At 48.9% G+C, this 25,794-nt stretch overlaps 1 protein-coding gene across 1 annotated transcript in view; it reads left to right on the top strand.

The window, feature by feature from the left end:
• fto (FTO alpha-ketoglutarate dependent dioxygenase) overlaps positions 1 to 25,464 on the top strand; it is a 105,273-nt gene extending 79,809 nt beyond the window's left edge. Inside the window, exons 9-10 of the mRNA XM_037485853.2 lie at positions 23,560 to 23,700; positions 24,027 to 25,464. Of these exons, the coding sequence (XP_037341750.2) occupies positions 23,560 to 23,700; positions 24,027 to 24,033 (148 nt within the window). The 3' untranslated portion in view covers positions 24,034 to 25,464. The remainder of the gene's footprint in view (positions 1 to 23,559; positions 23,701 to 24,026) is intronic.
• The last annotated feature ends 330 nt before the right edge of the window (positions 25,465 to 25,794 follow it).

Below are 25,794 nucleotides of genomic sequence, written 5' to 3'. Positions count from 1 at the left end.
CCCTCCCCACCCCCTTGATCGCCAGCATGAGTGATTGACACGCCATGAAATGGGCGCTGCTCCAATAGACTTATTTGTTTACAAATTGCTTCCTGCTAATTGGAGGTGTGGCGAAGTTTGTTATTTTTGCCTCAGTCAAAGATGAACCGTAGTTGCCCCGGCGATGAGGCCTTTCACTGTACTCAGAGATCCTCCACCAAGACTCTCCTTCAAATTACACTTGACACTGTGAAGAAACATCTAATAGAAGTGTGTAATGGGCTCTGATGACAAACTACACGGTTGGAAGACCATGTAATCTCCCTGCAATTAATTAAAGTGCGTCCTGTGTGTGTGTGTGTTAGCTTTTTTTTTTCTCCTCCCTCTTCTTCCTCCCTTCCCGCTCATGCTCGCCCTAACCAGATGCCACCAAATAACTGAAATAACATTGCCTGTCAGCAGTAAAAAATGAAGACCCATACCCCCTAACAAAGAAAGGTACTTAGAGCTGGCAGAGGGAGGCAGATGCGGGGTTATTTATGCTCCGGTGCTTCTCAGTGTCCCGGTAAGGGTCCTCCACAGCTCAACATCTGTACCTCCAGCCCGCCTAATTACCCACAACACCCCTGCACCAAACCGCTTCCTAGTCTGTCACCACCTCAAAGCGCGCTGGATAACAGCAGCAAAAGAGGGAAGGTGAGAAGAGTGTTGCCGCCTTGCCGGTCTTCAGCGTACAGTTTCACAGGAGGAGTATTGTCTTCCCCCCCCCCCCCCCCCTTGTTTAATTTCCCCTTGTTCAGATACGACTATAGTCGTTGTTTTTTCTCCGTACTGCTAATTGATTTGAAGGTGGCAGCTTTTACCTCTCTCACTGAAATCGATCATGAAACCGAAAGCTTTGTGTCTCACTCTCTCCACAATGTTTTCCCACTTCAACTTTTCTCTTAAGTTTATTTATTTATTTACCCACCATAGTATTGATCGGAAGACAGAGAACAATTAGGGCCATTTGGGGGGGGGGGGGATAATTCCCCCTGTCTTCACTTATTTTTATAAGTAAATGAGAAATTCGCCGTGCTTTATGGAAGTTTTGATGGGAGCTATCAGTTCGGAGTTGCTTGTGCCATTGATCCGGTGAGAGGCATTACGCATTGTCTAATGAGTTTTACACATGGCTGAGTGGTGAATAATCACCCTGGGGTATCTGACCCACAGCTCCTCTGCACACCCCCCCCCCCCCCCCCCCTCCTCCTCCTCTCATTTTTTTTGCTCGCTTTTCCCCCCCTTTTTCACTCAGCGTGCAAAGGACCAGACACCCGGTACTTCACAGAAGAGGTAACGGAAATCAATTGAGACTGTGATTTGAAGAGGGTTTTTTTTTTTTTTCTTCCTCTTTTCACCCCTCGCTCAAGTCAAATTGATTATTTTGCTTGTTTCGCTTTAATAATCATTTTAGGTAAATGTGCAGGGAATGAATATAAATATTGGGTGTCATGCCTCTTCGCCTGATCAGTTTGGAAAACTTATACATTTTTAGCCGGCTGCAGAATGTCGAGCAATTAAAGCATCTTGTGTATAATAAACAGTGTCTCTTCTGGGTGTTTAGCTTTATCGAGCCTGTCTGGAGATGGAACTCATACCTGCTGCTCTGTGAATTGCAGCACATAAAAGATGGACTGAATATGTTCCCGGGGAATATTGCCCTCTCCAAAAGACCAATCCGTCTTGCTTAGGGAGGCAATCTTAGGTGCGGTAGATAAACTAATATTTGTGTATAACCTCAGTCAGACAATACAAATGATCGGATGATTTTTCATCTCCTTATGCATACAGGGAAATATGAAAAATTGAGGTTTAGGAATATTTGCGGGGCGGCTGGCTGGGCCGCCGAGTGCCCTGGGCCACGCTCCTCGCCGGCGACTGAAGAGTGATGAGAATATTATACCCGTCTGTTTCCCGTCACTCCTCATCCTTCTCCCTCCCGCCTCCTCCACTCTCTCCCCACTAATTCTCCTTGGCCACGAGATGGGGAGAGAGGCAGCGAGCGAGCGAGCGATGCCCCTCTGGTTGGCCGCCTTTTGACTTTCGCCTTCTGGCCGCCACCCGTGATTGACAATCACGACGACGTTAATCTCCCTCCTTCTCTCTCCTCCTTGTTGTCCCCTCCCACCCTCGACCCACACCTCCGCCACCGCCGACAGACGCGCGCCCCCCCCCCCCCCCCCCTCTCCTCCTCCTCCTCATCCCGTGGCCCTCGGCTCTCCCCACGCCGCTAGAAGCCTGTTAGCGGGTTAATCTGCCGGTGTGTTACCGGGGCCAAAACTATTCAAACGCAACGGGGGAGAGCTTCCGTCAGCGTGGAAGTTCTGTTCTACTCCCGACTCATGGTCGCGAGGATATTAAGGAGGCTTCGATGTTCAGACTCCATCTGTGTGTCGTTGCAAGGTGCCATGAATCCAAAACAAACTTTACTTCATGCGGCATGAAAATGTTGATTTTGTAGAATTCTTTTATAGATAAATATATATATATATATATAATGAGCAGTCCTCATTAGAGTATTTGTACTACTTGCATTACTCAAAAAAAGGCATGTTTTCTTATAAGACACAGTGCATTTGGTTCACTTCACATATATCAGCTCGGTGTCCCTGTTTATCTTTTTCCCAGCCTTGAAAATACTGCTGAATCCCACAGAATCTAGCCGTCAAGTGCAATTCCCCTTACCGCAACCCCCTGACATGGAGATGGTGACATTTACCCCCACACCCTCCTCCCCCAGGTTTGGGGTATTTTATTTTTAGTTTATTGCGCCGCCCAACGCCAAAGCCTCTATGTTTCCCCTTGAAAACCTGTTCTGTTTGCTCTCTATATTTCTGCATTATTTGACTTTGCCCTCTGCTTTTCAATATGTCAATTTCTCTCCCCCCCCCCCCTTTTTTTTATATTTCATTTTCTCCCTCCCTGCCTCCCTCCCTTCCTATTTTCCCTCTCCCCTCGTTCGTGATAAATCGGGGGGTCTGAGCGGCGGCGCTCGGTCAGAGGCATCAGTCGCGCGGCTGATGAGATAAGCGCCGCTCATCTCTCTGCCCCGTATGGAGATTTATTGGGCCGGGATAAGCAACAAGCTAGCCATCACTCTCAGCCAAATAGACTCCCCGCCTGCATGTGTTTATTCTTACTGCACTGCCACGACCACTGCCGCCGTCAGGGGTGGAGTGGCCCCCGGAGGCCTGCTCCGTGGTAGAGGAAGCCGAGCCCTGCTCTCTGGATCATTACCTTCTATTAGATCAAGAAAACAAGCCTCCACACTGGGGCTCTGAGTGACACTGATGGCCCAATTTCCCCTCTATCTCTGAGGACCACATAGGCATATATAAAATAAGGTTATTGCTTATATTGGCTCTTCACATCAGAGTGTCAATGGTGTGGTCCTCCCTGCGTCGCATACAAGGAGCAAAAGACATCCTAATTATTCATGCGCAAACGTATATATTTTCTCGGTGTGGTCAGATGACATGAGGGGGCAACTCGGGGGCAAGTGAGGTCCGGATGGATGTATACATCTTTGCTTCGTGGATAATAAATCAAGTCAATAAACAAGCACTGTGTACCGCAGCCCCACGTCCACTATTGAAAGCTTATAGGCTGTAAAATGAAAGAGGAAAGGCCACAATGTTCCTACAGACCGACTCGCATGACCAGCAGCTCATGGGGGCCAATGCTAGCTATCGTTAGGAAACGAAAGCTTTACATTTGATCGTCACTGATCATCCCTGATGCCTGTGTGTCCCTCTGTTTCACCTGTGAGCACAGGGACGTTATATATATATATATCACGCCGCAAAATCGCAGCCGGCGTGGTGAGGAGATCCGACCAAGTCTTGGTAAGGAGCAGACTCCGTCTTCTACCAGCTGCTGATGACAGCATTCATTTGACGCGACCAGTCCAACGCATTAACTGTCGGGCCCGGCCGGTGTCAGATGCTCTCGCCCCCCACGCGCCCTCTCAGGTGCCACGAAAACCCCCTCCGCTCACCCGACAAGTTCTCCACAAATTGCTTTTACACCCCCCCCCCCACTCCTAACCCCCGGTAGTGTACACACTCACTCGCATGCACACACAAAGTTAGGCCTCGGATGGGGGGTGGGGGGGCAGCGGGGGTTAGTTTCTCCGGCACTCAGGTTATATTTAATCACGGCTGGTGGATGAGGAGGCTTTTCTCTTTATGAAAGGTATTAGAGCGGCATTGTGTTTTCACTCAGCTTTACACTCTGATCCCGTGCTCCCCCCACTCCCCACTGACCTCTGTTACCATGTGCCAGGAAGGAATTTGATAAAGTGACACCGGGGCCCCCACTATCTCATCCCCCCCCCCCCCAACCACCATCTCCCATCTCTGTCTCAGGCTCTAATAGTGCGTCTGGCAGGTCTGGTCTGCCTCTCATCTCATCAGTGGGGTCGCACCTTTGGGCTGCCCCCCGCTCCCTCTCCCCCCCCAGCAGTTGCCGTGTCATTTATTTTGCTGCGGAATCGGCCCGGCGAACCGGCGGGTCTGATTCAATCTCCTACATCCTTAGGCCGGATGTACCGGACAGAGCCAGGCGGCTTTTAAAAGAGGGGGCAGGGTTTTTACAGCAGGAACATCAGGGCCGCCCCCCCCCCCCCTTGTGTCTCTCGCAACTTCCGGCTCCCCACTCATCCTCTTCTTCCCCCCCCCTCACTGAACCTAAACCTTCAGTGAGGATTCTTCCCGGGCCATACATTGTTAACAACACTAGCGTTAAGCCAAGGAGCCGCACTCTGACAGAATACTCTATCATTCGCCTTCCCCTCTGCGTCCTTGTGCGACTCGCCCCCGACCCGAGATGATCTGTACTACTTCTACTTAAGGCGCCCCCTCCCCCATTCTCTTTGATCTAACTAAAGTTACAGAGGAAAGTGCAAAGCATTGGGAGAGCTCCACCAGGGGGGTTTATGCCCTTTCAACACTTTTGAGAAGCTGGGAGGGGGACGCATCTCCATTCTGCTTCAAGTTGCACCGGGGGAATTCTCCCCACTTGACTAGCGTGCATCAGCAGACACTTGGTCATTAGGTAGATTGACAGTGATCGTCTGGCCTGCGGAGCTGAGGCAGCCCGCTTCCAGATACACACGTATGGATTTTGTGAACAGAATTAACAGAAAACGTTACAAGCGACGGTAATCGATAAAGGCGTGAACGATGCAGGCGGACAGTGTGGAAATCACATTTTGGACATGTTGCTACTCCATAATTGATCGGTTGTAGCTTTAAGCAGCGGGTTTTTTTGTTTTTTTTGTTGTTGTTTCATCCAAGGATTGATGGGTCCGTGACGCACTGCTGCTTCCGCACTAACTAAGGTGAAGGGTGTACTCTAGAAGATTTTGTAAAACCAAAACTGAGGCGCCTTCTGATTCTCTGCCTTCGAGGGGCTCGGCTGCTTGTTGTTTCGAGTCCGGCACGTTGTACAAAATGCTCCACAACTTCCCTCCGCCCTGCTCAATCCGACGGGATCCCTCTCCTCGTATTCCTGAATCATTGTGGTTTTTTTCTTCTTTTGTCTTTCTCTCCGCGTGTGCACATGCAGAGAGGACCAGGATCTTGAGGAGGTCGGGACTGTCCTCTATTATTCATCAGTGGTAATGAGTGAAAGGAGCTGGCAGCATCTGTGGACTTATTGATCCTGTCCTCTGGTTTCGTGCCTCACCTCCGGGGGGGTTGGGGGAGAAAAGGAGGTGGGGGTGAACCCAGGCGCACACCTCTTCTCTGGAGCCTAGGGAACGAGCCCTGGCTGCCCAGCCACCTGGCACTGACACATTAGCGGCTCATTGTTTTGGATCCGGGCGACCGGTACATCTGTGATTACACACGACATGTCCTCAGTGCATCAAAGCCCACGAACACTCAAATAACTGTGGAAATGGTGCCGTCTCTTTGATAGGTGATGAAATGCCCTGGCTTTATTGAGATATTTAAAAAAAACACGTTGAATAGGATGAAGGATGTGTAAAGGCCACGAGGCAATGACGCTCAGCTGGCCTGTATATCTGAACCTTATAGCTACCTATTTCTCCCACTCCACCCATTTTACTACCGTAGTGCAGAAATGCGAGAAGTCCAAATTAGTCCGCCCCCCCCCCTTTTAATACCACAGAGAGGGGAGAAGCAACCATTATGACTTATCCTTAATTACAGCCATTTCCTAAACTAATAAAGGTGTTAAATATTTACTGCAAAGGTTAGTTTACCCAGCATGCATTAAAAAAATGTAGGTGTATGAGCTCATGCATTCAAGCGTACCTGCTGGTGATTGGTGTGGGCAAAGAGTGTGTGTGAGCGCACCAGAGAAAAGGCTGCTTGGCTGGCTGGTTGGCTGGCTGGCAGAACCCATAGTCCCATTAATTTCACGTGAGCTCCCTATCACCAGCCACAGATGCCTATAGACACGTAAATGAGTCTCCAGCGAGCGGTGGGCCGCCCCAGCCAGCCAGCTCGGGCCTAATGGGCCGGAAAGCCAGCGTATGTGACGGCAGGAGATGAGGGCCTTATTTACACTGGCAGACATTAGTGGATGGACGCTGATTCACTGATTAACACGTCAGCCACACACACACACACACACATACACCCTCCTCCTATGCCTGCAGCACTTCTCTCCCTTCAAACCTTTGCAAAAACAACAAAATCCATACGCATATCCTCTTCCTCGAGGATTTGTTTTCTTGTGTTCTCCCATCCAACAGCATCCACATGCCCATGCGGGAGACACACACCCGCCAGAATAAACACGTGGAACACGCACGCGTGCACAATACCCAGTGTCGAAAATGCACGGTGGCAGGCTGCTGAGGAGGGGGAAGCAATCGGTGAGTGATAGCTCCTGTGGAAAGATAATGTTTCTCATGCAGCGCGCGAGTGGGGCGCTGATGGAAGAAGATGACTTTTTGAATGGTTAAGTGGGTAAACGTTAGATCCGCGGGCGCAGCGCTCCCGTCCGCCTCACCCACCATCAATCCCTCCCGCTCCCTCCTTTCCCCGGCGCTCTGCCTTTGCCGCTCTTCTCCCAGTCTACCGGATTGTTTATTGAAAAGGCACAAGGAGGGCCGCCGATAAGAGAGGCAAGGCTAATGCCGTGATTTGTGTCAGTCACGCCGTACAATTTGTTACAATCGCGACACTTATCACAATATAATATGTTTATTCTGGTCAATTAAGTGGCACGGGGGGGGGGAGGGGCTCCCGCATTTTGAAGTGTCACATGCACACGACGGGATGGGGTGAGGCCCGATCAAAGGAAATGGAACTAATCTGATTGCACGGCACCCCCGGGCCGTTTGCCGTCACCAGTCCGCCCGCGAAAACCCAAGGCGTTTTAGAGGGGGAAAGAGGGGCCAGCGGCATCCAGGGTTACCGGGCAGCTTCTGTTGACCGACGATGTAGTCGCAGTGCAACCCTTTGCTCAGGGGGTTAACAGGCACTGCTGTGGTCCAGCATTAAAAAAAAAAGAGTCAAAGCGTTCATAGTGCGGGGGGCAGAGGCTGTGTAGCCGACCAGTGCTTCCATCGATCTGAGGGTTCATTAGGTAAGTGCTGACATCACAGATTGATGTCTCTTTAAACCAGTGCCTGCCGAGGAGCTGACAAGGAGAATCAGCACTATTGACTCCCGTGTGTGTGTGTGTGTGTGTGTGTGTGTATGTACCTTTCGAAAGAAGTCAGTGTGTTAACACACACGCTTACATATTTGAGGACATCAATGTCAACGGGCGCATATGTGGACAAGCGCGCCCCTTTTGCGCGCCTCCCTAGACGCCTCGCCTGTGATGGGATACTTTGGTGTAGGTGTTGACTAATTTGGACTGGTTATACACTCAGCCATGCGGCTAAGGGGCCCGTCAGCCCGTTTCTGCCTCTTACACCAGCACTCATCCTTCTAGCGTGACAGAGTGGGGGGGAGATGGAGTGGAAAATGGGGACGAAGAGCAAAGGAGATTGCGTAAGGTGGAGCAGTCAGAGATTGACTGGATTGCATCCCTCTCCCATCTATATTTCATCGTCACATCCACCAGTAGTTTTTGGTGGTTACGTCGTGGTGAGTTTCCGGCTAATTTATGATGCGGGGAAGACTCCTGCCATCGCAGTTGCATGCATTTCATATGATGCCTCGCGGTGGTTCGCTTGATTTGTAAGATTTGGGTTTGTAGGATTCCTTCATCCCCCCCCGCTTGGTTGAAAAGAGACTGAAAGTTGTCTCGGGACGTGACCCGAGTCCCCTCACCCAGTACTTGTCGATTGATTTGAGATGTCGTTTGTATCTGATGTGTTTCTCTAATTAAGATCAGGGGAGAATCATTGGCATCGAGCGGCTCGACGCGCCCATCGATCGGGCGGCGGCTGAGTGAGTGTTTGTGAGGCGCGCGCTGGACAGCAGCGACAGGAGTCAAAGCGGTGGGCCGAGCGCAGCGCCACCTCTCGAGGTCATCTCAGGAGCGCGGGACGGCACACAGACTTAATGGGGATTTTGTTTCTGATCATGTCGTGGGGACTCATGCATTTCTCAAAAAAGCGGCGCCTGTGACCTTCCAAATTGTAGCAGCCCCCGGCAGTTTAAACCATCAATTTCCTGTTTTAATGTTGCTGCAACAACCGATTTTTGTAGCTGCTGATCTGCAATCTACTGTAATCCATAACTGAGTATTCAATACTTTGTAATGCAATCCAACGGCGGGCATTGACAGCCGGAGATCAACGGCACGTGAGCTCCGATGGCAATACAATAAACATCACCACGGCAACACATCTTGCTGCTTTGAATGAGCAATTGATCAGGTCTTTTGGAAAATGAACAGGGCGTCTTCAAGTCAAGTTGAATTGTTTTTAGAGATCAATAGTCTTGCAGAAACCGAAGCAAATTGAATTATCTCGCTTTAATACATCAATACACGAGATGGTGAATCCTCACAAATTAGGAAAAGAGGGGGAACAAGAAAAAAAAACTTTAGAAAGTTTGCTGGTACTCTCTTTTAACCTGAGCTGAGCACAATGCAAAGTAAGTGTTTGGATTGTGCAGAACCGAAGGCGTGAATCCCTTCCGGGCCGCCACCACCAGAGGCACATCCCCATTGGCTGCCTCTAGGAGATTAAAGAGAATAATTGCCAGCTGATTGGCTGTTAAATTTTTCATAGACCTTTTGATGCACGGGGTGTTTGCATTACCTTTATCAGCAGGCATAATAATGGGATAGACTTTGACACACTTGAGTAAAACGGGCTTCTTCACAAAACAGTGGAGCAGCTCCTCTTTGTCTCGGCAGAAACAAACAGACTGCAGCGCTTCTACGGAGCTAATGAAACAACTGAAGAAAAGGCCACTCTTTCCATATGGAGGTGCCACGGACTGAATAGAAACACATCAATGCTTACACAACATTATAATTCAAATAGTTGTTTTTGATTATTAACACCACTGATAGGTACGGCCACAGATCGCACCATTGACTTGAGTGAACTGCTAAGGTATTCTCATGCAAACACTGAGCCTTTAAAAGGAATAGATGTTTATTGCATGGCTGCTCTATTCCATTGCACACATGTTTATTTTTCAGGCATAAACAGATTTTTATCTTTGCGCTTTATCAGTTCAATTGGACATTATGGAATCTCTTTTCCGGCGTTTTTTTAAAGCACTTTGAAAGTGCGTTGGAGCTAGTTTGGCCACCTCCTTCCAGATCAGCTGCAGTAGACGGTCCCATGTTCATACCTGTGCCTGGTGACACTAATCTGCTCCTATAGGTGATCCGACTCCTCATTCCCAATCTGCGAGTGTGTGTTGTGAGATGGCTGCAGCGCATGTCTCCTCCGCGGTTCCGCTTCGGTCCAGGAGCGGAGAGCCTCTCATGGTTGTCACTTGGAGGTGGGAGAGCAATCATTTCCTTGGACAACAGTCCCGTCCTCATCCCTGCTTCCCGCCCGCTCGGATTAGTTCCTCTCGCCTGGGAAGATTTGCATCCAAAATATTTTTTCCTCCGTCTCGCTTGTTTTTTCTTTACATCGTTTACCATCTCTCCCTCTCTCTCTCTGCCCTTCTGTGTCCCCCCCCCCCCGGACGCTGTAGAGCATTTTATTACAGTTGTCAGAAAGAGTAGCGATTCTATTGTGGGGTGATTACGACAGGGTGTTTTACCCACAGATCACCAGAGCAATTAAAATCTGTAAATAAGGCTACCCATGATGCCTCAGTCCAAACAATGGGGTCCCGTAGGAAGAGTTTGTTTGAAGGAGAACTGTGGAGAGTTTCTCTCTCTCTCTCTCTCATTAATTAGGAGACGCTCCTTCAACCCAACACAGCTGTGTCCACGGGCAGCTTCGCACAATCGTAGTGACACATATTTCAAGACACAAGATGAAGCTGTTTGCCTTTGTGTAAGACCTCGCATTACGCCGCTGCACTTTGTGTTGCAGCACGGCACAGATAATGGAGGACGCTTCCGTAATTGTGCTAGCGACAGCTGCCGGGGCGAGCGGAGAGAAAAAGGCGGACGAGTAGACCCACTGACACTCGCCCGTGTATTACACATACAACGTGTAATGCTTGAATCCGATGGGATGGTTTTTTTGCACAAACATGAATTTGCAGGCACCACATTGCACTTGGATTCCTATTGTCTGAGTGCTATGATTATGTTTTTATGTGTGGTTATGTTTTGGCCTGGTTTTCATTTAGTCACTTGGCATAACCAAGTGGACAATGCTGCCAGGGAAGGTCCTTTTCCTGGATAGAACAGTTGATTAGTGCTTTAGCAAACCATTAATAGAGCGCTACCCTGGTTCAGCATCCTAACTGGCTGTAAACGGCCTGGTTCACCTCAGTTCACAAAGTGATGCAAGCGCCTCAACTACTTTTTTCTTCTTAGAGACAAAAGCCCCCCCCCCTCCCTCTTTGTAGTTTCGTGGGAAGACATGTGGAACATGTCATGTATTTGGTGTCAGGATGCGCGCGTACCGCTTCCGCAACCACCCCCCCCCCCCCAAACCCGGCTTCATAAATTACTCACGAGTGGAGTTCGGGCAGGTTGCAGCAGAGGAACCAGGCAGATAGAAGGAGGGACCGTGGGAGGGCTGCGGCTCGACGCAGCGCCGCGGCGATGCCAGGCTCCGTGGGCCTCACCGGAGGCTATATGCCTTACCAAGATCCTGTTTACCGTCAGCCAAAGACGCTGCCAGCCACCCATTTCCATAACGCCGCCCGCGGTCCTCCGTCTCTCTGCCGGAGATGCCCCACCATGTTGCCTGCTCCGTACCCCATATCACTCGGGCGTTCTGCGTCTTGCATTTCTCCCTTTTGTCTCCATCTGTTTTCCTCACCGTCTCATCTTTCCAGCGCACTTTATTTGCTGAGACTCTATTTTTGTTGCTATCCCTCTGCGCTCATTTCTTTTTTGGCAAGCTCCCGCAATCAAATTCTCGCCTTTCTTGTTGGTTCATACCAGCGATTGTTTTCCAGGTACATGTTGGCACCGAAGATGTAACAAGATTTCCACGAAAACAAGGTGTCCCACGGTAGTGCTTACAAGGTGACGTCATATAGGTCAATATGAAAGTTGATATTTAAATAAGTGTAGGTACGCGTCATTCTGCGCATTTGCCTCTACATCTTTATTGAAAATACTTTGCATGAATCTTTTTCTGCTCCGTCGGTGTGCAAATACCGATTTGCTTGTTATAGTAAGTGTAACTCATCAATTTCCCCATTTGCATGTTGTCATCTTCTATCGACGTGCACGTCAGGGTGCCACGTCCACTCTAGACATGGCACCCGAGGGTACTGGTGTTTTTTTCTTCACTCCGCACATCTCTGCTCGAGCCTGCCATCTTCAGCCTTTTCCCCTTGTTGTGTCATATGTTTGTGCAGATTTCTCTCCTTTTTTTTTTTTTTCTTCAGCTTGAGCCACTTGTGTAGTTGCCATGTTCATGTGCCTGTACATCAGTGAGCATCTGCTCTTTCAACAAGGTCCCCATGGCCTCAAATGTCAGAGCAAGCAGCTGCCAGACAAGAGCATGGTGCAGTAGGCTTGTGTTTCGCCTCCTCCCTTCCCTCCACTTCTTGTTCTGTGATGTTAACTGTGATTGAAAGTAAGTAGGCAGCAGCAAGTGCGGGAGGGATGAGGGGCAGGGTTGTTGTTGTTTTTTACAGACTTGGACTCCTGTATTTTGGAGGAGTACGGTTGTTACAGGGCCTGACTGTCCTCTGGGGCTTTAGGGTCAGCGGGGGGGTTGGGTGGGGGGGGGGATGTTCTGTTGTGCATTAGGTGAGGCTTCTTCTGCCCTCTTGTGTGAAAGACCACTACAATGGGAAGCCATTTGAAGCTTGTCCACATTGTAGTCTATGAACTATAGGGTATCAGGGGACAAGCTGTGTGTGCACATGTCTCCAAATGTGTGTGCGCGTACTCGCACGGGTCTGAATTTGCTTGTATATGCTCTTGTATACCTTTTTTATGTGTCTGCATTTGCAGTGCAACATTTCAGACAATGCGGATCCCCTGGTGGACCTCACAGTACAGATGGTGCTACACGAGGACATAGGACGCCTGTATCAGAGTATGTGTGTGTGTGTGTGTGCGCAGGGAGTCGCAGGAGGGGAGCACTGAGGCAAAAGAGATGGAGAGAGAAGAGACAGGCAGGTAGCCCCCCAGGAGGTGCCTAGGGGGCAGTGGGCCAGGGGTAGCCCCTGCAGCTTCCCCCCCAGCACACTCTGCTCTGCTCTCAGACACTTCTATTGATTTGTTCAGCAGATATGACCACAGGTTAGCTGCTCTGCTAAGTACTGCTCTTTTCACCTCCCTCTGCCTGCAAACAAAGGGGCGGGCACAGGCCGCATTTGATTGTTTCCTTCTCGTTACGTTTGCTACCTATAGGCCGCACGCTGTATATTATGTTCACCTAACCATCGGGGGGCAGTGTTAGACTCCTGCCCTTGTAAAAACGCCCCGACCGTAACCCGGCATTGCGTCTCCATTGTCTCTTCCTGAGGCTGTAGGAAGCCATGAGTTTGCGGCTTTGGCAGGTCTACAAGCTGTGAGAAAAGGCACTTCAGAGTAGGTGTCAATCAATCCGCTGCCTTCATCTCAGGATCCCAGGAAGTGGAGATTCCATGTTGGATCAAGCCTGAAGTAGATTAGTCCACACAGCAGCTTGAATTGCGCCTGTATTTTGCCATATGTGATCAAACTGTGTAGCAGAGTGTAAAGTTTGAACCTGACAGATGTAGATGGAAGCCAAAGCAACTCTTGATCAGCTTAAGACAGTTCGTCTCATTGCCATGCTCTTATGTGATCGGAAGTCAGCCAGTGCTCGCTTGACAGGTGGATGAATCGAGTCTTCAAAAGGCCTCGCGGATGACACATTAACATGAGCCCAGCCTCATGAATTCTGAGCTGTCACAGGTGGCAGATGAGTCAAAGCGACTATGCTGCTCTGCTTGTTCCATAACATTACTCAACTCACGAAAATTGGCACCTGCCTTGGCACCCAATGAAAGCCCTTTACGAGATTCGGTGGGAGGGTTGTTGTAACATGCCTTGTATTATTGATTAAAACAAACTCATCTGAGTCACCGTGTGCTTCTTAACGCGCTCGGCAGCAGAACAGGTGTGATGGTGGGACAATGAACAGTCAAAAGTGGAACACCGCGAGCACAACTTCCCACGCTTCGGTTGAAGGGAAATATGTCCTTACACGACAGTGCAACATGATTTATCATTGGTAATTTGTGCAGGACAGCATAATGCCAACTCGTCATATCATCGATGGTCTCTCTCTCTCTACTTGCATGCGGTCACATGTCATTTATTATTCCACACTGGTTAGTGTGTGTTAACCCGGTGTTCTCTGGATGAGAAAGGGAGCGTAAGAGAGTAAGGTCAGACACGAGAAACAAAACGCTTTTTGGATTGATTGGCGCAGGTTTCCTCTTCCCACGGTGGGTGTGCATCAACACATTAATTAATACATCAAAGGAACACAGATGAACAGGATATAATTAAAGAAGAACAGCAGTCAAGGTATGACTAACCAACAGGGACATGATTGACACATGCAGTTAAGGGATACTGGCACATTTTGTGATTTGGCACGCAACCATACGTTACTCCTTTTTGAGAAATGCTTAATTTATCTCCTAGCTGTTTGGCGAACGAGAGTTTTTGGCAGCTGCATAATTGAATATGTTGGACGACTTAATCCTGCACACTAAGGACTATCGGTACATTTCAACCTTCCAGCCCTCGCCGGGCTCCGAGGCATTTGTGGCTTTAGCCGTTTTTGCTAGCTACCAATACCACTTACCTGCAACATGAACGCGGGAGGACAGGGACTAATTGCAGGGACAACTGTTCCCAACTGTGGGGTGTGCAGTTGTCTGGGCCTGGTCCAAGCCCTGTTTATCTCAACCTCTGTTGGCAGTCAACACACACACACACACACACACACACACACGCTCTGATTTAACCAGAGGCAAAGTCCCCGCCAGCCCCCACTCTCACTCATCAAAGATTCATAAAGGCAAGGTTCTCAATGATTTTCTGTCTCTTCCCGTATTCACAGCTTGTTGTCCTCACCCTCCCTGTCTCCTGCCACTCAGACAGCGGAAGTCAGGCAGAATTACGGCTGAGGTGGCCGCTGGCTTCCAGAGAGTGTGTGTGTGTGTGTGTGTGGATAAGTATTTGTGTAGTTTTTGGTTAGATGTCCTGCCGCTGTGGGGCGACACAGCGGCAGGACACGGGCAGGAGGGCAAGAGGGCACCGATGGGAAGTTTCTTGCTGATGTTGTACCAAAAAACGCCCCCATGCTGTGAAAGGAGTCAGCGCCCCCCCCCCTCCTTCCCCTCATCCACCCCTTCCGCTGCTCTTTGTCTTCCGCCCCAACCCTTGAGCCCTGTGCGTCGTGACAGCTTCCACGCTGGATCTAAAAACGAGCTCATTCAGAGCCCCAGTCACCGCGCCCGAGGCACACCATCTGTAGCCCTCGAAGTCCTTCCGCGTGCGTGCGTGTTTGTGTGTCCGTTAGCGTGCAGGCTTACAAGCATGGTTGTGTTTGTGTGGCTGTGAGTGCATGCTTGTGTGTGTGTCTGCGAACCAAAACCACCCTGCCTCAGCCTGTTAGTCTTGCTACTTACCCGGCTTAGCCAGATGAGGGCCACTCAGCCTGGGTCTAATTCCTTTGACTCTGGCAGCACTTCACTCCTGGCTCTTTTTGCCTCTCAAGTGTGCATCTGTGACCTTGGCTGACATCGAAGGGGGTTAAACTGTGGACTTGAAGATGTGGCCACAGCGATTGAGTTGTAAGCTAGGTTTTGGGATCGGCGCTGCCACATAGCCATCTGGGCATCTATGAGGGCTCAGGAAGAGGTTATCCCTTTCTCACTCCCCACAGCTGACCCTGGATCAGCAGCAAATGCGCTGGGTTAGGCGCCGCAGAGTAGAGAACATTTGCACAGTGGAAAATCATTTAGAGAGGAAACTAATGAAGAGTTGATCTCTGTTACAACTTCCCCTGTAATCCCTCTGACATGTTTTGCCAAACTCTGCTTGTGATTGATGTTTTATTTTGTCCCTTGTTGCAGTCAAGCTAATCCCGTGTCACCTTTTTCTTCCAACGTTTTTTTTTTTTTTTTCTTCTTTAACTCCCATCAGTACACGAACAACGCCCCGTGCCACTGTGAACAAAACGCAACACAGCCCCAGGTTCTGCCAGTAGTACGGTTACTTCCTTAAGCCCTGACATTGTCACTCCAAACAGAACACTTTTAAAGTACCAGTTAGACCACAAACAGCTTCTCTTTCAACACCCCGAACCACTTTCAATGAATAATTTGCACACGTAAGCCTAAACAAACAAACTCATCTTCATAGGCAGGTACCTATGTACTCACACCCACACACACACCATTATACTGCGTTCCTTGGCTCGCCGTGTGCACTCTTCGCATCCTGTTTGGTGCAGCGCCTCAGGGCCGAGCCTGGCTGCTCGTCCAAACAAATTGCTGGCTGTTCACAGCGTTTTAAATGCTGAGGCCCTTTAATTACACTATTTACTTAATAGGGTGAAACAAAACTCGTGTTCACGCAGCGGGAGCACCAGGTGATGCAGAAGTTCAAACACCTGGCGGAATGCACTCCTCTGGCATGGGCGCGTAGCGTGCATGTGTACGCATGAGTGCACACACACACACACACACACACACACATGGCTGTGCTGCAAATACAATAGCCATCTCTCAGGCTCGGGTGACAAGCTACACTGAGTTTAGGACTTTTTTTTTATCGGTTTCTTTTCTAGAAAAAAAATGAAAAAAGGGAAGGTGCTAATAAGTTAATATATATATCTCGGCTGACCTTTTTCAGAACTCTGAAATGTCCCTAAAACTCCCAATTCCTGACAAAAAAAAACCAATTGTAGTCATTTGAAAATGTTATTTTTATTTCTGATTCCTTGTCTGAAGGTGCAAAGTTTCTTTCAACACTGAGCTCAGGGGCATCCCGACTGGTGACCTGTCAAAAGACAAATCTGGACTGCTCCATGCACCATGTCAAAGTGTCCCTGAGCAAGACACCCAACAGCTAAAGGCTAGCTGCTCCCTGGGCAACAATGTAAAAAAGAAATAAAAATAAATTAACAATGCAACATCAGTGCAGTGCATGCAATGCTTTGGATAAAAGCCAAAAACCTAAAAGGACATGTAATGTAATCCTTGTTATGTGCATGGGTCCTAATTACTGAATTAACAAAACATTTTTCAATTGTTTTCTTTGTGTGTGTGTTTTTATTGTCACAATAGGGCCCACGCCTGTACCTGCCCAGTTCATGAGGCTTCATGGCAGTTTCACTAGGGCGTTTCTACCATCACTGCCTTTTGCCTGTCATGCGATCTGATTATGACAAGTGATGTCAACAATAAGGGAACTTTATGGATGCAGTTTGAACCACAACTCATGTATACAAAGAATGACACTCTCAAAGGAGGTATCTGTTTGTTTTGATGCTTCATTTAAGGGGAAGAACACATTCAGTGTCTGTCTCTTTTTCAATGAAGTCACATGTCTCTGCAACCCAATATCTGTTGTGCAACTGTTCAGAACTTCTATCTCACAGTTACGCATTACAAAAGGGCTTCAGAACTTAACACCGTATCCCCTGGAGCCATAGAAGGATGACTTGTAACCAGGCAATTGAAGTCACAAAAGACTATAATTAGCCGGACCCAATTGACCCCGCCACCGTCACCTGAAGACAGGTGGGAATTATGAATCGACCTTATCATGTGACTGGGGTCAGGTGTCGTCCACGGCTCCGCTGTATAGCTTCCGAGGCAAGCCTCATCCATCACCCGCTTTATTGCACCATTCGGATGATGCCCACGGGCCACTGACGCTTGGCCTGGAGGGATTGGATGAGAGTTAAAAAATGATCGTTTTACGAGAACAAGCCTTCACAGCGGCGGTGTGTCATTGCGGCGGGAAAAAAAAAACTTGAGTTAGTGCTCCCAACGCCACAGTAACCATCTTCCTGATTCCCCAACACAAGATTTACGGGCCTTTCGAAAGCCGAGCTGCGGGAAAAAAAAAGGTGCGATCACTGGGGGGGGGTCGTAACGTCTTTACCCTCGTCGTTCGCTCCATTTCTCTCCCGGGGGCTTTATAAACAAACGGCGTCATCGGGGAAAAAACGCCAGTGTCTCTTTAGAACCCGTCCTAATTAGTTTGGCCTGTGTGTATACATATGTATCATAGGGGGTTTTTTTTGGCCACGTGTGGCTCATTTGCGGCGACGACGGAGAGGGGCCGCCCCTGCTCAGTGTTGTCTTTGGGGTGGTGCTCGCAGGGCCGAGAGTAAACGTTTGTTTTTAACTCACTTTTCCTTCAAGCCAGCTGCTTCTGTTGAGCTAGCCTCTAGCCTGGCACAGGTGGCTGGTAGGCCGAAAGCCGCAGCCACCCTCGTTCCTCCCCAATCGGCCTGGAGCACACGCATACATATGCACTGTGACGGTTTCTCTTGAACACACACACACAGCTGTGGGAGGTGATCTGTCTCTCCAGCGCTGTCGGCAGTGTAAACGGCCAGGAGGGTCCTATCTGTTTATCCTCTTCCTGCCTTTTTTTCCTTTTCTTGTTTTTTTAATTTTTTTTATTAGAACCTGATTGGATTTTAACAATAGTTGTCTGCTTGTACATTTTAGCGCTCGTGTTGACGTTAGGCCACATTCCATCCCCTCGCCTGAGGAGGGGAGGGAGCAGCCCATCGGGGTGTTTGGTAATTTGTTACGCTGTTAAGCACCTAATGGACGTCCACCTGGTTTTTGAGAGCAGTAGCTGGAGTTCGAGGGCTTGCCTCCTTTGCACTTCCAGACTGCAATAGTGTTTTATTGCCTCCAATTATGAAGGCTATTTAGAGGCTACCTTTGCTTTGTGTGTGTTTTGCTGTTCCATCTGGTTCACCCTGCTCTAGACAGCCAGCCGGGCCACATCAAACGCGCTCGGTGTGAAGCAGGGAGGGCCTTTGCAGGTACGACGCACCTTTCTGTTGTTGACTCAACCGGCGCTTTGTAAGTCACATGCCCTTTTGATGCCAACTCAAGGCCCCGCATTCCAATCGTCCCGGAGATGCCATTAACTGCTCATTTGTTTCATGTGGTTTAATATGCAGCCTAGACTGCAGCTGGCAAGAGGGACTCTCCTCACAGGCCCACCCAAAAGGCACCCCGTGCTCCCCGGGAGAATTATTGTTCCCATCAGCGCTGCGGCCGTCGCGGGCACGTGGTGCAGAGTGTTGGAAGCTCGCCGCGGCACCCACCTCTTTGCAGAAACACCCCCCCCCCCCCCCCCTTCGGCCTGCTAATGCATTCGTGTGGTTTCCAAGACCATTAATTAAAGGGAAAAGGAGTGCATCAGATGTTAGTTTTATTAGGCTCCTTTGAGAGAATCAAAATGAAAGGAACATATGTCATGCATTTGATGACGCCCCCACCCTTCCCTCCGTTTCTCCCTCTCTCTCTCTCTCTCTCTCTCTCTCTCTCTCCACAGTTGCCCACCTCACACACTCGCAGAGTGTACAGTCAGCAGCCGTCTGCAGACACAATAGCATTTGATTGATCCTGAGGAAACGGTTAAGACGCGACGCTGCCCACGCTCACATTCTGCACCACTTTACATTTAACGCTGAGCATGGCAGCGATTGGGATAATGGGAGTTTGGGATGGTGGGTGGGGATCTGAGGCTCTGTTCAGGCTCTAATGAGGAGAACCCTGAGAGTTCACAGGACCTTTTTGGAGTCATGGGCGGTGTAGGTGGAGATCCGAAGCTCGACGCGTCACAGGCTGGGGCTTGTTCTCAATGTCTCCCTGTAACATTGCCCTCTGCATGACATCACTAATATCTTGCACAAGACAGTTGGAAGATAAGTATGTAGATAAATGCTATCTGCCTGTCTCACTCTTTCTCATACAGAACGGCATGATATACAAAGAGAGATGTGCTCAATCACTCACTTCTCACTCAACACTGCACAGACACAAAAACGTACATGGATAAGTGTTCTTTCCTTTCTCCTCTTGCAACATGACTGCATGCCTTACCTTCAGGGAAAGGCTGATTTATGAGAAACATGCCTGTTTTTTCATGACTTGTTTGATTGCATTCTGAGCTATCGGGCACTCGGGTTGCCAAGACCATAAAACTTCACACCTGCACAGGTTTGCTTCAGAGTTAGACGGAGCGCATGCATGGGGAAGCAGGTGACCTGAGGTCTTCTGCTCTCCTTGGTGAGCACAGGCGGATACTTTAGCTCCACATAAACAGGGATGATTGATTGGTGTTTTGTGCCGTTTTACACAGGCTTTATTATTGCGTCCTGTTTAGCTTGGCACATGTTGCAATGCCATGTTTAACTAATCTTGTATCTGTTTTTATCTTGCTGCACTATTGCGAAATTCCATACAAAACTTTCATAGCTCTTGCATTAAACATGAAGTTTAGAAAGGATATCTGATCCTCCATGTTCTTTTCCGAAAGCTTTCCATTAGCGTGGCGGAACTCCACCCTTTCGCTAAAATGAGGTCCAGAGTCAAGCAGGCCAAGCCGTCTAATCCCATGTGGTTACAAATGACCCCCTGTAGCAATAATGCAATAAGCGTTGTCTCCTATCTCTGTTCTCTGGGTTCTTTTTGACTTGGCTTGACACAGTTGTGCATTTATCAGTGTAATTGCGAGAGTTGAAAGCACTGATGTTGTCTATTAGGCGGATTTCCATCCTGTTAAGAGCAGAGGGCCTTTTAATGTATGGCCCCCGCTTGAGTGAGCTGCTACACAATTACACACCGGGGCCGAGATTGAGCGGAGCCGACCCTGCTGATGATGCCGACGATTGTGACGGGTCGCCATGGCGCTGATGGCAACGGTGATACTGGACCACCCTGCACTCTTCGTTCAAGCCTTTCAGAGAGAGACGAACAGTGAAACAACAAAGTGAAACCGAGGTTAATCATTTTATTCACTCCCTCGCTTTCCTCCTCCTCTCCTTTAACCAAGTGATGGGGCCCCGGACCGTCAAGGAGGAGAGGGGCTTGGGGGGGGGGTGGGGGCAGAAATCGATGGGGAGCGCATTACAGTAAAACGTATTGATTAGGAGACCTGCGAGCAGTGTGTTGGTCGCGGAGATGGTGGAATGATGCAATGCTTAAAGGAATTTATCCTTTGACTTTTGCATTAACCTTTTATTGACTGCTTTGCCTGTCCATAATTAACACTCACTTTAGCTAAAGTGGTTAGTTTGAGCGCAAAGCGGGGGGGGGGGGGGGTGGCGCTCCGGACCTTATTGCAGCGGGGGGGCCACGGAGCTCCCGCCCCAGCCGCAGTTCAAGTGCACTGCGCTGCGTGGAGGGAAAGGCCTCTGTGGAATAGAGGCGATAGAATCCCAGATACCTTTCACATTAGCATACCATTTGAGCGGGGGGGGGGCGTCCAGGCTCTAAGGTTTCAGGGCGAATTGAAATGAGTGATTGTGTTGCCAATCTCTCCTGACCGAGCGCCAGATGGGATAGTTAGGCCCGTATCTGTCTGGGGTTAATCCATTGGAGCAGCCTGGACTCACAAACACGTTCGCTGCCTCCCGACACACCCCCCCCCCCCCTCCCTCCCTCCCAAAAACCTTTTGTCTTTGACCTTAACTTTAAGGCGGGCCGCTCTGCCATGGGAAAAGTCTCGTTTGTACGCCACTGTGGCTTTACACTGAATTTCTAGCGGGAGCCCCGGAGAGCTTAAGGCACCTCGCTTGGTATTGACTTTTTGTTTGGTTCCATCTTAGCAGCCGAGGGACGGCACTCTGTGAACCATGTAAAAGTGTGTGTGCTGAATTACCTACACTATATTATCTTTGATAGTCTTGCAGTCTTGATATCTTTCATATCTTTGGTAACCCGGGAGCCTTCTATTTCCTAGTTAGTTAATGTCGCGAGATCCCTTGTCAGATAATTGCAGCAGATCAGTCGAAGGCATGTGGCCTTTTCGGAACGAGTCAGGGCAGCAGAAAAGAGGAGAGTGGTTCCTCTCATGGCTCCGCTGCATGAATACACTTAATCAGACCAAATCAAAAAGGTCCGGGTTTCCCGAGGCCTGCGGTGTCCTCGAGCTGATGTCAGCAGCACCACAGAGTGTGACCGGGTGTTGTCTGGGTCAGTTTCTCTCTCTCTCTCTCCTTCACGCTGTAGATATGTATGCCAGCCATGTCCTCCTCCTCCTCCTCCTCTTTTGAAGTGGCGCTTCCTTTAATTCGCACCCTAAATAAATTATGAGAACATTTAAACACACGGCTCGTCGCAAAGCCCCAAGGTCGCCTAATCGTATTATTTATGAAGTGATGTGCTACATAATGGTACTTAGTGCATGTTAACAGATGCTATTATCAGGCCCTGATCCAGAGCGCAGAAGATATATTGGAACAGTGGATGTTAATGCCGCTCCTCGCCACTGTAATGCGGCAGCTCTTTAAAAGGGCTAACCGCACCAAAATGCTGCACTTAGGCCGAGAGCCAGTCGAACATTAAGTGGCTCCGGTGAAAATATATAACCACAAATTGCGGCAGCCCCCGGCTGTCCCCTGACAACTTTAACATCCACCCCCCCCCCTCATCCATCCATAACCGGCCATCATAGCATCCTCCCCGGCTCTCCGTGTCCTCCCTATCCCCTTCTTTAGTCACTGGCCACAAGGTGGTGGTGGTCTTGTGTGTGTGTGTGTGTGTGTGGGGATGTTGGTTGAGGGGGGGGGGGGTGTGACGTTGTGCGTGGAATATGATATGACAGAACCTGGTATCATGACTGAGTGGGGAGCAGAAATCAGGCCTCGTGACTCTAGAAGGAAATCTTAGGCCAGCGCACACACACACACACACACACGCACAAATGCCATCCTCCTCCTCTCCCTCTTTCACCTCCAGGTCAGAGGTCACTCTCATCTGTCAAGAGGCAGAGGGAGGGCAGATTTACAATGACAGCGGAGAGCAACACCGCGAGTCGCCGCAGTAAATATTTACACTGGTCTGACAAAAGATGTGGCTGAAGTCCGTGGGGGTTTCAAGCGCTGTAGAAATGACAACTACGCCCAAATTATTAATCGTATGAAAATGGCGCAGCGATGTGAAAAGGGCCTTGGATTCCTCACAGCTCGGCCACGTCCCTCTCAAAGCGCCCTGCTGTGTGCGTGGGCATTAGTCACAATACACTCATGTCCACATTTCTCGTCCAGCTTGATACTCATGCTGAGATTTATGGCTTTAGAAACACTTTCATCAGTGTCTCCCTGTTGCTCAGCTCCATTTAAAGCGCCGGCTTGACGGATTTAAAAACGGAAATGCCAAAAAAAAAAAAAAAAAGGGGGCACGTTGCATAAAAAGCAATAGTTTAAATATCATTAGCAAAAAAAAAAAAAAAACGTGAGAGACGCTTTTATTCAAAGAAATTCCAGCGTCCTTTGTGCCGACCAATCACACAGACACGCTTACCCTCTCATATCCTGGGGGCTCTAATTAAGGCCGTTATTATTAGCGGCCATAAAAAGAAGAGGAAACACACGAGCTGACTGCTTCCTGGTCAAACACACATTATCCACTGTGTGTTTAGGGAGGAGTTAACACACACACACACACATTGCATTGACTTAACAACTTGACATTTCTGGGGTTGACCCCTTGAAAGACCCCCATCAGTCAATACAGAAGACCCAGGGAGAAAGATTCCCGTTTATCTTCGCCTCCTACAATCCCTCCCGTTGTCAACTTATGCTGCGACCTTTAGAGTAAATCAAGTCGCCATTAAAGAACGATGAAGAAACCTGACTCTTCATGATTTGAGAATACTTTAATACCTTGGTGTGGATTTGACTTGTTACAGTGTTTTTCCGGTGGAAAGTCGAGCGAGGCGTGTGGCGCTGTACCCATGAGCGTCGGCCAGTTGGTTTTGATGGGTGGGAGGAGGTTAACGGCTGCTGCTTGCTTCCTGTCGCCTCAGGTGCCACTCGAGTCTGGCGCAGACGTTGCCCGCCGAGGAGGCCCCAGTGGACTGGCCCTTCTGGGGTGCCGATGACCCCAACATGCCGCTGCCCTTTGATCTGGCCGACATCATCAACAGAGTGGAGTCGCTGCTCTGGAGGTGGGGCCCGAGAAGCGTGGAAATCCGAGTCGTATACATACATCTCCTTTATTTATTACGCTGATTTAATGTTGTTTTTTTATTGATGTTCAGACACATGGATGATGGTGTAACTATTTATATATTATTTAAGTCATGTCGCTCCAATGGAAGACGTGTTCAGTGGCCAATACATTGCACTTAAAGAAATAACAATGTTGGCCTTCACATTTGATCAATCATAAAACCCCAGGCCCCACTAGACCTCCGTTTAGGCATTTCAACCGCTTGTTGCCACCACCCTAATGCAAAGACAAGAAACATGTTTCTTTTGTCTTTTTTAACAGGATGTGAAGGATGGATTGATGAAGGAAGACAAGGAAGAACCCACAAGCCCCCCCCCCCCCCCCAACACACACACACACATCAGCTGAGAGGACAGATGACTTTTGTTGTTGATCCCACCAAGATTGATTTTGTTTTGATTGGTTCATCTACCACCCCACATCCACCCCTTCCCTCACTCCACTGACCCCGGCATGTGTCGGCCACCTCAGCCTGGAGCTGGCTGGAAGGAAACAAAGGACAACCACAATAGAACCACAATAGCGCTTCAGTAACGTGCCAACAACGCAAGCTTAGCAACTAGCCCATCGGGTCGCCACGGTCAGACCAAACAGCGTTTGAGTGGTAGCATACATTGTGTAACTATGTATTATTTCAGTGTATTCTGTTACTTAATCTCATGTAACCAAGAAATGCTTTTTAGCCATAGATTTTCAGTATTCACAGTGCAGTACAAGCAGATTATACGTTAGATTTGTCACACAGTGTTATAGAATAGTTTATAAAAAAACTCACTTGGCTCACATATATGTTCTTCACCTGTGTGTAGTGTAACTCCCTCATGTTGTGTTCAGAAACGGGATGTGACCGAGGAAAGACAATTCGAAGAAAGTTCTATCACAAATGCACCCATGGACCCGAAGAAGAATGTGTTACGTTGTGATTGTATTCTTGCATTTAGCCAGGTGACCATGTGACCGTGTGATCGGCGGTTGGCCCGTTGCACGCTTCCTCTCCCACATGCGCGACGGCGCGAGTGTATGAATGCGATAGTGTGTATGTGTGTGTGTGTGTGTGTGTGTGTGTGTGAGTGAGAGAGAGCCTGCAGGCAGCCTGCCAGTTGTTTGTTCTGGGAAGATATGCACATGGGGAGACCGAGGCTAGCAGCGGGGGCCCCCTGCTCCTCGGCTCTGATGAAAGGCAACACTGATAAAAAATGACCCCGGAACACAACCGCCGTTTCTCATAATTACAGCTGTTCAGTCGCTTTTAATTACTCTTAAAAAGTGTGTAGAGCACCACGTTCCCCTGTAATGCTGCGGGGCCACCCGAGAAAGAGAGAAGGATCCGGCGCTTCTGACAAAATCCACTTTGAAAACAGCTAAAAAGGGGGACGGAAAAACGGGGGGGGGTTGACGTCAGAGCATCGCAGCAGCCCCACCGGATTCCTTTCCTCTATCTAGTTCAAGACGCTTTTTACTATTCAAAATGCAGAACGCACTCATTTTTTTTTTTTACTTCTGAAGTTTTCCAAGACGTTAATGGTTGCCAAACGGCGTTCTTCTTGCTTGTTCTTTTGCTGCGCCTCCCTGGCTTGTTGTTGTCAGAGATGTGTTTGTAGATGGGAAGCAGCGTTGACTCGGTGCTCTCTGTGCCACGGCTTGTCTGTCTGAAGCAATAGGAATGGCAGTAAATAAAGAGAAAATGTTTTATCCAATAACCCGCATCGCTCCTTTAATTCGGTGCTTTTGTCCGTCATTATTTTAATTCCTCGTGGATAACACACAGGTACAAAAGTTTCTTCTGACGTGCATGTTTCAGTTTGGACGTTGATGGGTTTTTATTTTCTAATGTTTTTGAACCGACCTTAAACCTAGACAAACCCAGCTGTTTTATTGAGTTACCAGCCTGTACTCCTCTGTATCCCTCAAGATAAAGACAAATCGTGCAGATTTCATGAAAGGAAATGCCTAAAAATAATCCCCATCATTTGAATGAAGTTGTTTTGAGTGCCCATAGTGCCAATCGCAGACATGTGTTCTGAACTTT

Source organism: Pungitius pungitius, chromosome 4 (genome assembly GCF_949316345.1).
Source record: "Pungitius pungitius chromosome 4, fPunPun2.1, whole genome shotgun sequence".
NCBI lineage: Eukaryota > Metazoa > Chordata > Actinopteri > Perciformes > Gasterosteidae > Pungitius > Pungitius pungitius.
The sequence above is the reverse complement of the archived record's forward strand: the minus strand, read 5'-3'. Positions and strand labels throughout refer to the sequence as shown.